The 14,036-nt window shown below is 41.0% G+C and overlaps 2 protein-coding genes across 2 annotated transcripts; one reads left to right on the plus strand and one right to left on the minus strand.

Moving 5' to 3' along the window:
• Positions 1-427: 427 nt before the first annotated feature.
• On the minus strand, positions 428-9,541 carry ostf1 (osteoclast stimulating factor 1). The gene is made up of 10 exons (XM_079221925.1): positions 9,424-9,541; positions 5,920-5,966; positions 4,161-4,211; positions 3,806-3,869; positions 3,669-3,722; positions 3,433-3,540; positions 3,064-3,113; positions 2,062-2,140; positions 1,737-1,835; positions 428-1,509 (listed from the first exon to the last, which is right to left on the minus strand). The coding sequence occupies exons 1-10, from the start codon at positions 9,455-9,457 to the stop codon at positions 1,451-1,453; spliced, it is 645 nt and encodes a 214-aa protein (XP_079078051.1). The 5' UTR covers positions 9,458-9,541; the 3' UTR covers positions 428-1,450.
• A 771-nt stretch (positions 9,542-10,312) lies between these two features.
• nmrk1 (nicotinamide riboside kinase 1) lies at positions 10,313-13,316 on the plus strand (the record flags this gene model as incomplete). The annotated part of the gene is made up of 8 exons (XM_079222427.1): positions 10,313-10,341; positions 11,065-11,155; positions 11,255-11,303; positions 11,879-12,047; positions 12,207-12,278; positions 12,440-12,546; positions 12,653-12,736; positions 12,870-13,316. 8 exons carry the CDS (start codon positions 10,313-10,315, stop codon positions 12,878-12,880), a joined length of 612 nt encoding a protein of 203 aa, XP_079078553.1. The 3' UTR covers positions 12,881-13,316.
• Between the last annotated feature and the right edge of the window lie 720 nt (positions 13,317-14,036).

Below are 14,036 nucleotides of genomic sequence, written 5' to 3' on the forward strand. Positions count from 1 at the left end.
CTTGCCTTTGTACAGTTTTGTTAAGTCTAACATCTTTCACAAAGTTTTCTATCTCCATTTACATACACACACAGTAACATATATATCCGACTTCGTACACCTCTGCAAATTCCACAAGTGTTATTTGTTATACCAGCATTATAGTCGCTGCAAAGATACACTTCATGTTGGAGCAGGCGCCTGAGCCAGAGGGTTAAGAGCACACGGCCCACTGTGGTACTACTTCACTTGGAAATGGTTTGTTTGCACACTTGGCCGGTAATGAGAGGAATGTGGCTCGCTTTGAGAAGCTTTGACTAATTAATTATAATCTCTAGACATTTAACTTTACATTTGCGTCGAAAGGCGTCCTTTAATAATTTGTTATTTTCTTTCAGCCACGTGTGGGAATTTATTGTAAATGTAAAAAAAAGAAATCTACTCACAATAAGTTAAAAATCTTTTATTGTAGATTAAAGAGAGCAGATGGAAATCTAGAACAAAATCATCTTAAGAAATTCACAACCTCAGAAGACTAAAGCATGTTCACATTGATACATAACAAAAGACACAGTTTCTATGTCACACTTAAGGCACTTTAACATATATTTATATATTAAATGTGTGGGAAAGCAGCAAAAAGACAAACAAAAGAAAATAGATCCCAGGGTGAAAATTGCACCAACAAAACCTTGAAAGATGAAGAGTAACTTAAAGTCTGTTTTACAGGGGTTGCATTTTTTAATTAAACTGAACCGATCATTAATAGCAGTAATAGATCAAAACGTTTGCAGTGCAGGTGACTTTCATGAAAAAATAATGAAGGATGAGGAATATTGCAGCCATAGAAGACAGTTTACAGACACATCCCCTCTATTAGGCCCGTTTATGCACATTACTGACACCTTTAATCTGACCAAAAGAAAACGTCTCATTGGGTCCCTCAGCACTTCCCATTAGAAGAGGAAACATGAAGGTCAGACACAAACATTGCATTGCTCCCAGATGTACATAAACAGAACTAAATTGTGCCTAAGCTGTAAGAGATAACGCATTTCCAATTGGTGGATTTTGTTGTTCAGTAATTCAAGCGGAGCATTACAATTTAACTAGACACAAACCAGACCAATCTTTTAATCTGCACTGGCACTTTAATGCCCAATGTAAATGGGTTAAATGCAATCTGTACATTTGGAATGTGTTTCTTAGAGCTTTGGCGCCCATCTCCGTTACAACGTATATTTTGCCCCCTCAGTTCACCGTGTGCAACATCCCATTGTCTGAAATGCACGTGGCGAACTGTGAAACGCCTCAACTCAAAGCTTTGAAATTGACACTGAGGTGATGCAGGGGGCTGAGGTGTTTGCACGAAATAATGGAACTAAAATGGAGTTACAGTTGGAAAGAGAGCAGCAAATCCCCTCCCCCCCCCCAAACCGAAGACAAAGGATGATGTTTGGACAGGGCTGGCTCAGTCCGAGTCCTCGTCGTCCAAATACTCTTCAGCGTTGCTGAGTGTGCGTGTGATGTCTGAAACAAGAGGAGTGGATAATTAATTACATGAATATTGCAATACGTCACTGCTTTAATGCATCTGCAAAACCGCTGCACTTGATATCATTGCTGCTGATGCTCCTCTTCAGGATTATCTACACCGTCAGTGGATATGTTCTGTTCCCTGTGAGTGTGTGGCCGGCCTCAGTGGTGCTGTATGTGTGGGTGCAGCGAGGCTGCCCCCTAGTGGCAGCTGCACTTACTGTTTCCCTGCTTCTTCCTGAGGAGTGAAGCACACATCGGGTTGGTGGACATCTCCAGAGCCAGCTTATTCTCGTTGTTCCTGATGTCCATCCTCGGATCTGAAACAAACGGAGTCGCATTTAAAGAAGGAGAAAATAGTTCTGGTTAGTTCTGGTTATTGTTTCTTTAAATTTGGAACCACACATTCTCCTTTTATGGTTTGAATTAAAAACCCTGAAGGAGCTTTGTCTCCGTGTTCCGCCTGCTCCGTTTGGATATTCATCCAAATGAAGTAGATGACCTGCTGGCCCGATTTTCAACACGAGGCGTGGCTAGGATGCTCACCTTTGGTCAGCAACATTTCCACAATGTCAGAATAACCCTTCCAGGCGGCAGCATGAAGAGCGGTGTCCCCGAGTTTATTCTGAAACACAACAACGTCATTACTTTTGTCAGCCATCTTGTGAGTACCATGAATGGATCAAGTGTTTTCTCATCCGTCCGTGGGGGAGGTCTTAAGGTCAAGGATGGAGATATCTAACCCTACAGGAGACCATTTCTTTTCATTTGCTTTTCTCCACAGGATAAACTGTAAATCACTTGGTAGGGACAGTCAAGGTGCGATTTGTAAAACGTTTAATAAATCAGAGGTAGGAGTTTTTTTTAAAGGTTTGTGTTCGGGCGACTGTGGCTCGGTGGTGAGCAGGGTCGTCCTTCAATCAAAGGGTCGGTGGTTCGATACCCTGCTATGCTAGCCTATGTCGATGTATCCTTAGGCAAGACACTTAAGTCAAGTCAACTTTACTTATTAAAAATACCATATGTGCAAGAAATACAGAAAATTGAAATTACATTTCCCTCTTATCCTTGGTGCAAACAGTATTTCAACATGAAACACAAAATAAAAATAATAAATAAATATATATAAAAAAAGCAAAAAAAACTCCAAATTGCTCCCGTAGCACACGGTGTGTGAATGTTACGTGGAACCTTAGCCCCTCCCATCAGTGTAGGAATGGGTGAATGATGCTTTATATAAGAAAAAAAGAGCTGTACAAATACAGTTCCATTTACCATAAAAATAAATCACAAACCCTCAGTGGGCCTCTATAGACTACGAAGCCTTTGGACTACTTTCTTGCAGCTGTTAAAGTAACATTCATAGAATAATCGTAGAGATCATTTATAGAATATTGTGAATAACTCACTAGTAATTCCTTAAGTAGCTCAATGTTTTCACCCTACACGATAGATTTGGGCCAGGAAATCCGGTAACAGGATCTCTGTGTTTTTGACGCATTAGTTAATCTTCTTTCATGCCTGAATGAGTTTTTAAACCCAACCTACCTGCTGGTTGAGCTCCACGTTAGACTGGCTTAGCAACACCTCCACCACATCTGATAAGAGGGGGAAAAGAAAAAAGAGAACTTTGAACAACGGATTGAATGAAGAGGTCGACATGCATCACGTAACAATCACGTGGGCAACAATGGCGGAACACAGAAGAAGTGGAACACTCTCGTAGACTAAGTTCCTGTTTTCATGTACTTCATGGGAAATGAATCTGCCAGCTTGTCACAATTCAAGATTTATGAGATTACATTACACTGCCTCAGCAAAGTACTGTATGGAATCAGTTTGCCAAAAGATGCTCTGAAACCAATCTGTGTCGATGAAAAAGGTGAATCTTCACATGTTTCGAACCCCACCAGCTACCTTTATGTCCTCCGTGGCACGCCCAGTAGAGAGCAGTGTTTCCCGCTTTATCCAGCCCGTTGATTCCAACCTTGTTCTCCACACATTCCCTCAGCCAGCTCAGATTGCCTGTTTAAATAAACAAATATGAGCGCGCACACCTCCAGGGAGAGGAACGTCTTGTATGACAATGTCACCAAAAAATAAAACAATCATTAGAAAACACTTTGAAACAGACGTGTAGATAGTGGTCGCACCTCGTTTGGCTGCTTCGTGCATTGGATTGTCGATAGACTCGGCCTGCTCAGCCACTAGAAAGACAAAACAAAGACTATTAGTGCATCATCTAAAGATTCACTATCACGGTTATTCAAAGTCTAGATTGCTCACTCACCATAGTTACTTGGAATGAGTCCCGTCCTTCCTCGGCATGTCCCCTTCCACCAATTACTGTCACTCTGGGGATAATAAGTAATGCAGATATCTTTTTTTTTAAAGAGGCAAATGAGTGGAGACGAACAGGAGAAAGCAACACAAATTAAATGCGAGGAAAATTGTTATGTAATATAAAGAGGGAGGGGAAGAAGGAAAGGGAGACATTTTTTGACTGAAAGGTGGAAATCGAAACACAAAAAAGGGGAGACACAAAATGCAAAGAGTGCAACACAGAGATTCCAAAAAAAGAGGAAGAAGAAGTGCAAAGTAAGGTAGAGACTGGACGGAACATGGAGAGGAAGGCTTTTACTCACTGTGTCCGAGATGTACAAGAAGTCTCCTTCTTCAAAGAACAGCTCGTCCGGCTGAAGTTAAAAACAAAAAAACAAGACGATGAGATTAATCTAGTCGTTTTTATGCCTTTGCAGTATTCCAATACCGACTTGTGTTGCATTTCATCCCCGTTTCCCCCTCATTGTTCACCACCAAGTGAAAGAATCGGGACTGTTGAATTTGAATGTGGTTGACATAAAAAGAGGATTAGTGACACAGTTTAGTGGGGAAGGAATTATTATTTTCCTTTAAGTGGTTTGATATTATTAGTTAGATAATGAATGTGATGGACATTTTTCTGTAGTATTTTGACAATTCATAGACAAAGTCATTAAAGCTGGGGTAGTAGGCAGTGATGAGTTTTTTTTAGGCATCATTGGGAAACAATTTTATTTCAGTGTTTTGTCAATTATCCAATTGGTGCTCTGAGGGCAGGCAGTATTCTGGAAGAGGCAAAATAAATTAAAAAGCCGGCGTCCGGAGCCGTTACAACCAGAAGAGCTGGGGCATATGCACACGCGTCATAGAATATCCACACGCGTCATAGAATATGCACGCGATTCATAGAATATTAGGGGTGGGGAGAAGAAAGAAAAATCGATACAGCATAGTATCGCGATATTTTGCGGATAATATTATAAACCCAGACATGAGGGCGTTTGATGTTCCGACGTTTTTGGGATTTCCACAACAAGTATAAAGCAGAAATAGTGGTTATTTCCATGGTGGATGGCGGAAATGAAAACTGCTTGCACGGAGATATGCTCGAATGATACGACTATGTAGACTGTAAAATAGTTCAGTTTGTCAGGTGCAACATTTATGACAATCACATTTTTGCTGCTATAAAAATACATTGAAGTGAGATGAACAGACTGAAAATGTTATCTTCTGACATACAATATGTTGACAAAGTTTTCCTTTGGGGACAATTTGCAGTGGAAAAAAGGGAATAAATCTCAATATATCGCAATACTCAAGATATCGCAGTATCGTGATAGTATCGAATCGGGGCTCAAGTATCGTGATAAAATCGAATCGTGGGGCCTCTGGTGATTCCCACCACTATAGAATATGCACGCGCTTCATAGAATCAGATCGCGATTGTGATCCTGATGCATTCATCAGCGTTTCTATCCGAATCACAGTCCTGTTGTCTTTGCAAACTGACTGATTGACTGATTTGAGGCTCTTGCAGGTCACAATATCAGAGATGGAAAAGAAATGTCAGGCTAAACTATGAGCCACATGCTCTCTCCATCTCTGCAACGCTTCTCTTTGATACCGACATTGTTTATTGCGTTTATTGTCAGATTAGTCTTTTATTAATCCGTCCTATTTATGGGTTGCTTTGCGGAGTAGGCAGTCGTTGCCAATGCTGGAATAGCAACTTTGCCTGCAGGATATTCCGCCTGCAGGATCTGGCTTTTACCATCTGAAGGGACATGCACACACACATCTGCATTAGTAGAACGGCCAATAGGAACGCTCTCTCTCTGGAATGACTGACTCTACGTGCACGTTGAAGTCTATTCAGGTCCCTCTTGATTTAAGGATTGTTTTGTGGCTTTTATTTTGCACAGTGAATTTAATTTAAAACGCTCGCATACAGGATTTAACAGTTGGAAGAGGTATGTCAAGTTAATAGATATTGAAAATAAAAAAGGACTAAATGATTGGTTTTCAACAATCATCAACTATTAGAAAAACAAGCCATCTAAAGCAACATAAATCCCTTACCGTTCTGGGGTCAAAGGTGAACAGTGCTCGGAACACCTTGACTTGGCCTAGTTGAGAGAAAACAAAGAGATATTGTGTCAGACGAAATATTTACAGGCGGTCTGTGGAACGATAACTCCATCCCTGTATGCAAAAGAGTGGTGAACCGAGAACATTGTACTTGAGAATATGAATATATAAAGTGAGATGAAACCACACGTGCTACCACCCAACAGCTCTGTACAATAAACCGCTTAGTGTTACTCCAATGAGGCCGCAGGCGAGCGCAGAGCGTGGCACTGTTTTTTTGTTAAACTAAGCATAACCTCACACGGCGACCACAAATGTCACAGCCAACATTCATTAGCCGACAACACACGATGAAAGTGTTAAAGTAGAAAAAGACAGACAGCGTCGTGGTAGAGACCTGTCAATCACAAGGTAGTCCCGTCCTAAAGCGTACTCTGCATTATGGTCGATTTAACTCTAAATAGAGCCTTAAGTTACTAAATGAACATCATGCTGAATTGAAGAAGACTTGAGACCATTAACTCATGTTCAAAATGTTTACTAAGGCAGAAAATAAAGTGAGGTCATTTTCTCAGACTTCTATAAGATCTGCCTTTTTTATAATATATTTTTTACATTTTGGAGTTGATCTCTGATGGCTGATTAAAATAATTCAAATGTAAGACATAACAGCATGTGGCTGCCTGAGCAATGCAACCTGCCTTACACTCTCACTCTCTCTCTCACACACACACACACACACACACACACCCTTCTGTCGGCTCTGCTGCAGGCCACAACGATACACTCTTTTTATATGCAGCGCAGGGATAGAAACGCTCCTTGCCCTGAAGCTAGCCGCCTTCGGGTTGTGAGATGGCTCGTCGGCGAGCCCGACGTTAGCTCTGCTGCTAGAAAAGTTACCAGAACGTGTCTTAGCCAACAGCTGAACTAGTTCATGGAGACTAACGCAGGAGCTTAAAGAAGCACTGCCACATTAACATATCTACCAACTACTGATTTCTGGGACGAAAGTTAAACGATGGCTGAAGTTGTGTGCCGAGTGCTTCACTATTTACTTCCCTTTCAAAGATGTGTCTTGTTCTCCAAGGCCTTATTGGATATGTCCACAAGAATGTGTGCTGGTAATGTGCGTTAAGCATCAGATCCTGGACTCAAACGTCTGGTGAATGCCGATCGCTCGAGCCAACAGGCCTCAACGTCGGAGAGCTGCACCTCCCCTCTGCTGTCGGTCGGGCTTTCTGTTTCGCCGGCACACTGTCTCAGTGTCTGAGAACGAGTGAGGCGGCACAAGCCGGGCTCTGTTCCACGCGGCCACCGTGTCGAGTCTGCAGGCCCGGTCACGTCCCCTGAAACACAACGAGGCCTGTGCCGACTAGTCCACGTTCCCGTCTGGATTTTAAAGCCAGAGGCTCCTACGAAGACTCGTTCGAGCGAAAGAAACGCATGAACAAAGAAAACGAAGGTCCTGAGAGTGAGCAAAAACATTGTCAGTATATTTTATGTTGCTTGTGGGCTTTTGATGATTTGCAGCTGTGTTATTTCATTGCAAGAGCGACTCCAACAGTGTAGTCTTTGCTCATTCCTGTGCAAAGCCCAACCCCAAAACGACAACGTCTCCAAAAATACGACACCAGGAGTCATTAGTACAGACACTATAATGTCTACACACAGATCTCTAGTATTGCTCTCTGCATTCCTGATTAACCCCCAAAACTGACACCATTCCTCTTATAAAAGTACCAGAAAAGAAAATAACGCAAAGAAAATGAAGTCACAAGCCGGGTCCTGTTTGTTAGATTACATTGTTCAGGGTGTATGTGACCACAACAACAAAAAAGTTATCATGGGACATAAGCTCAAGAGCTCTCCAAGTACCCACTGGAAAAAAAGGTTGTCATTGATCTTTGTAGAGAGATTATATTGTTCACTCTGGCTCCCCAGAGGGACAGTTACAGACCAGAAAGATTCATTCAAAATGATTTCAGAAGGATCCCAAAAAAAAAACCTGCACATAAAACATAAATATCACCTGCCTTCCCAACCAGGTGCAGTTAAGTTTTACTGCTCTTGTTTTCCACAGCGGGCTAAGCGTGACGCGGCGTACAGGCGTCTGCAGAAATGTGCCCGGTCGTCCCCTGTGGGACTTCAGACAATGTGCTGCTAATGTGCCGAGTTAGATTCTTGAAGTTGCTCTTCACTTTTCTTCTTTGACACCTGCCATTGCCTGATGGATGTGACTTGAAAACAAAATACACTCAGCTGCCACTTTAGTGAGCACACTTTATGCCGCGTTCACACCAAAAGAGTTGTGAATTATTCGCACGAGAAGATTACATACACAGACGCGAATGAGGCGAAAAAGCGTTGCGAAAAATTTGCTTTTTCACGGAAAAGCCACGCCCCCGAATGACGCGAATTTACCACATAAAGTCGAGTGAGTAAGCTCAAGCGAATTTGACAGTTTTTTTAGAAAGGTGTTGATTCAACCGTGTGGTCATTTTGGTCAGTTTCTACTATTTCGTCCACCTCATATAGTGTATATCAGTGAAAGTAGAGTATTTGATGTTAAGAAAGATAATCTTTATTACACTTTGTTCAAACTCAAGCTTGTGAGGATCATTTTATTTTATTTTTTACATGTTTGTATCTTCCTTGTTTGTTTATCTAACTCTAAGAAAACACAAGAGAAATAAAAAAAATATATATACACTCTATGCATATACAAACATCACTTTAAAAAAAAGATTTTTAAAAAAATAATGTAGGCTTATTATATATGAATCTAATTTGCAGCCTTCGTCCCTGTTAAAAAAACCCTGATCAAACTGTGAGTGAGTGTGTGTGTGTGAGTGAGTGAGTGTGTGTGTGTTTGCCTGAAACTAAGCGTATGCACATGTGAAGATGATGTGTTTTTGCTCCTTCTTTTTTTTACACCTGTGATAACACCTGTTGCACAGAAACAAACCTCCATCTGTTCACAAGGTAAGTGCTACACTTTCCTTTAAAGTCATGGACACAAACATGTTTTTTTGTTTTAATGTGTGAATCCCTATCTCCGGGATGGATGCATATACCAGAATAGCTTTGCCAGGAAGTAAAGGCTGCGGTCATAACTGTCACCTCCTCACCTACGACCTAAAAGCCACGATGACTGCACGCTTGTTGCGTGAGTGATGGAAATGGGGAAGTCACGGAGGCCTTGCTGCAGAGAGCTGGATCCTCCTGTCAATCAGCAGCGGCTCCACCGGCCCGCGCGCTCCACCCGTTGGCATGAATCAGAGTTTAGGAGCTTTGCGTCCACTGTGGCGTGAACGTTTAACAGAAACACACGACAAAAGTCAGCATGTATCTCTTTATCTCTTTATCTCTCTGCTCACCGCCCGCCCATTAAGCTCACACCGCCAACAAGGTGTGTAGTCCTCGCGAGAGAGACCGAGCTGAACGTTGGTCGTCTAAAAGAAGAAGGACAAACCTCCGCAGCGGGGCTCTTACCTGGCTTGGCCGGCTTGGGGGGTGGCTTCGACATTTACGAGGCTCAGAGGTGAAATAGAAACGAAACCCGCGGTGCGTTCACTTCTGTCACAGGCGTCGCGGGTGTGTGAACACTTTGCTACCACTGGCAATGAGGAAGTGCAAGCACTACGGGGCTAGGCGGAAAAGTTCTGCCGCGCATGCGCGCAGCGAAACTCCGTGAAATACGTAAATACGTTTTTAATGATAGACAGAGATATAGATAGAAAGATGGGTAGAGATAGAAGAAAAGGATAGATTGGTGGATGGATATAAATATAGATAGATGGATGGAAAACAAGGAAAGATAGATAGATGGATGGATATAAATATAGATAGATGGATGGATGGAAATAAAGATAGATAGATATATAGATAGATAAATATATAGATAGATAGAACGATGGGTAGATAGATGGATGGAAAGATAGATATATTCAATCACACACACACACACACACACACACACACACACACACACACACACACACACACACACACACACACACACACACACACGCGTTATTATTATGATCATCATTATTTTATATATAACTTACTTTCCATATTTGTATGTGAACCCGAAACTTGTTTGCACAATGTATGCTATGTATATTAATGAATCATTTATTTTAGTTTTAACATACTTCAACTGGTTTCCAATCAGCAGAACCGTGTCGTAACACTATTGATGTGTACTGCATACCACGTATATTATCGGTCTTTTGACGTAACAGCTCCACCAGCGAATCACGAGCGTCCCGTAGCGGAAAAGCGATGAAGTAAGTTCCGTGTTGGTGCAGCAGCAGCAGCCAACACGTCTGTGCGCTAGTTCAGTCTGCACAAGCTGCTAATTCACTCAAACACTGACATGAAGACACTAGTCGTAGGAGTTGGTGGGTAAGTAAGTTCCGAGGAGGATGCTGTGTTTCCCGCATGCCTTTTATTGTTCTCCTTGGGTCATTCCGCCTCCACATAGCTGTTGGACCGCAGACAGCATTTTGCATGCATGTTTTTCACACCACATGAAGGGAACTCTTTGCTATTGCTTCATATATACATTTAACAAGTCAGTTTTGAGACGCTGAAATGTTTCTCGGTGCTTTATTGTGTATTTACGTCATCGGGTCAGTACAGCACGTGACAGCACTTGTGGCAGAAAAGACTGATAAGAGGTGGTTTGGAGTACAGAGACTCATGAGAGGTTTGTGTTTATTCTGACATTAACTCACTCTACAGACGTGCTATTAAAATTGCAAGTGAATTATCTGAAATCATAGCTTGTTTGTATTGCACTTCCGAGTGTGGTTTGGTTGCATCTTTGACCACACGCAACAGTGTTAGTTATTTACCAAAATATGTACTGAATGTGACATTTTACAATTGTAAAACAAACGTGTCCATTATAGCCTGGCCAAGGCAGGATATTTGAGGCCGATATCAAAGAGTATACCCCGATATTCACCAGAAATTCTTTTTCTTTTACATAAACAAAGCACTTTTTGATGAGGCTCCCTTAAATGTGTGTTTTCTGCAAAATTACTCTGACCTAGATTTTTACTGTTAAAAAAAGGAAACATTTCTGTACTGTCTGGCACATCTGCACATTGTTTTTTCTTTCAGGATGACCAATGCGGGAAAATCTACTCTTTCCAAGAGTTTACACCAGCAGATACCCAACAGCTGTCTCATTGCACAGGATTCATATTTTAAAGTAGACGCTAAACAAATTCCTATCATACCTTTTACACATTGTCAGTTCTGCTGTATGTGTGAACGCTTGAGTGATCACAGTGGATGCTCTTTTCTTCAGGATGATTCTGTGGTACCAGTGGACAGCAATGGGTTCAAGCAATATGACAGTAAGGGCGCTTAATTAAGTAAGACATTTTCGGTCAATTCATCCATCTTAAAATGGAGGATAGATTCATGCATGAATGGGGATGCAAGGAGCTATACAATTACAAACACGGCGGCCATGTCCTTGGTATTTATTTCTGGGGATTTGGGAGTTTTATCCACCTGGGGAGGTTGTGAAAATCTGCAAATGGCCAGCAGATAAATGTAAATCTCCAATATATTTAAATAAGTGAAAACTTCTAGAGCAAGAGATTATACAAGTTTAGACCTTCATGTTGGGAAATATAATAAATGTATAGAAAATATACCAACAAATTACTGAAGAAAATAAATAAAAATATTATAATAATTAAAAAAACATAGAGCATCCGCTAAGGATTTTTTTTTATTATTGTAAATCTCTACTCTTTCTTTTTAAATAATAACCCTTATAAAATCTCATAAAATAGTGAACATTATTAGTTCCAGTTTCCCATTCAGAAAACTCTCAGATTTGAGAAGCTGGAACCAGCCTTCAGCATTTAGCTGATAAATAACTTTCATCTAATGTAGTCCTTCTCACTGCATTCTGTTGAAGTGCTCGACGCGCTGCACATGGACACGATGATGAGCGAGGTCGACTCGTGGCGAAGAGATCCTGCGGCGTTCCTGAGGCGGCGAGGCCTGAACCCAGAGCGCTCGACACCATCAGAGGACGAGGAGGTGTTTGTGCTGATAGTGGAGGGTTTCCTCATTTTCAACCACCGGTACACATTTGTAATTTACGGTTTGTCATCAGAAAGTTCCCAAGAAATTAGATGTAACTTGATAAAACTTCTCTCTCCATAACAATAGTAGTAATCATGAGGTATTCTGGGTCCTACTGCTGTAACTAACTTGTGTTTTTGTGTGCTTTACCTTTCCAGGTCTCTGAATGAGCTGTTTTACAAAAGATACTTCATGGAAATACCTTACGATGTCTGCAAAAGGAGACGAAGGTGTCAGATTTTTAAATCAAAACACTTGTCTTTTCTGTTTCTACCTTTTGTACATTGATTTTGTTTCAATTTCATTTCCATGAGTTATGTTTGAGCTGTAGTAACCCCAAAAAAGAGTGAGAAAGTTTGCCTCTTTAAGTTCGTCCCTCTTTGATTGACAGTTCGAGGGTGTACACGCCCCCCGATCCTCCTGGGTACTTCGATGGACACGTGTGGCCAATGTACCTGAAAAACCGGCAGGAGATGGAGAGCTCGGTGTCTGGAATTTGTGAGGATCCAGTCAAAAGATGCCACATGAACATGCTGATCACCGCAGCAGATTCACTAGTTATCAAGATGAAAATGACTGATTTATCTGTTTGTTTTTTCTTCAGTATTTCTGGAGGGACTGAAGCCGAAGGAAGAATTGCTGGCTGATGTGTATGAAGATGTTTGTCAGGAAATAGAAAGGCTGACGGGTACGTGGCAAACGATATTAAACAATACATCGACAACAAATCCCTATTACTTGGATTGTGGATTAAGGAGAAACTGTGAGTTAGATTACTTAAAATACTACAACTAATTTCTGCTTGTGTATTTTGTTTGCAGAGAAAGACTGATCCTGTTGGAAGTTCATTTGTCTGTCTTTTGACGATGGTGACTGGGACCAAACCAAGTGTTAATGTCGGTTCAATACTGACAATAGGTAATATGGCTGAAAAGATTTTATTTTTAAAGCTGTGTATGAGAATTAACTGATTCTGTAGCATCTGAAATTGTTGGTGCTGGAGATTGGATAAAGACTGCAAGTCTTTTAAGTAATAGACAGTATTTTAAAGTTAAGATGCACTCTGAGAAACCTAAATATGTGACGTTTTTCACAAGTTGATGCTGAATACAATCGACATAAAGTTGAGTAATGTGACCTCTAACAATGTTTCATATCTCACTGCGTTGTTTTTATAATGATGTATGAAGGATTTTTACTTATACATATACTTATGTATATACATACTGTGTACATATTGCATTAACTTGTGATGTAACTCCAGCTAAATAAATACATGAAATACATCATTGTCAAAGACAATTTGGATATAACAAATATTAAACAATAATAATTGCATGCTGTGGTTGGGTGAGCATCATTTTTCGTTACGTATTATTTGCCAAAGACTCCAACTGTGAATTTGTATCATTGGTGGCATTTGTCTCTACCTGGTGGTTCATTTTGATAAACTGGAGGCAGAGGAGTGACCGACTTTTAAATTGCTCTCTGCAGAAGCACTCTTATCACCCACATACAAAGCCCTATTCAGCTCATCAGCAGAAAGTTAAAGGGGACACGCGTCACAGCAGAAAACCACTTCTAAAACTATTTTTATTTTATTATCGTGAAACCAATTAAAATAAAATGTGTGCCTAACATGCCTTAACATGCCCCAAGGCCCCTGTTGACCTTCCAGCCCCACACTAAAGTCCTCCCTTCACTTTCAAGTCCCCATTAAACACTGTGCACACATGGCAGCTTTATAATATGCAGAGACCCATAAACAACCAGTAACATACTGGAATCACATTTTACAACCTTTTTTTTTCTCTGCGTCAGGTAGTTTGCTGTAATTTGATTAAGAAGCACTTATTTTTTTAGGAATATGCTCCATGTTAGCATAATATTAACAAGAATAATACTAAATCATCTCCTTACATCTGACATGCAGCTAATCTGGGACCCCCGGGGCCCGTAAAGGTCCTTAAATGAAGTTGTTTCCCACT

This window comes from Taurulus bubalis, assembly GCF_910589615.1.
Source record: "Taurulus bubalis genome assembly, chromosome: 8".
NCBI classification, from domain to species: Eukaryota; Metazoa; Chordata; class Actinopteri; order Perciformes; family Cottidae; genus Taurulus; species Taurulus bubalis.

Coding starts and splice junctions, on each gene's coding strand:
- ostf1 (XM_079221925.1), bottom strand. CDS start 9,457: ATGTCGAAGCCACCCCCCAAGCCGGCCAAGCCAG. Junction 5,967..9,423: donor CCCCAAGCCGGCCAAGCCAG/GTAAGAGCCCCG, acceptor TCTCTCAACTAG/GCCAAGTCAAGGTGTTCCGA. Junction 3,723..3,805: donor ACTCATTCCAAGTAACTATG/GTGAGTGAGCAA, acceptor TTGTCTTTCTAG/TGGCTGAGCAGGCCGAGTCT.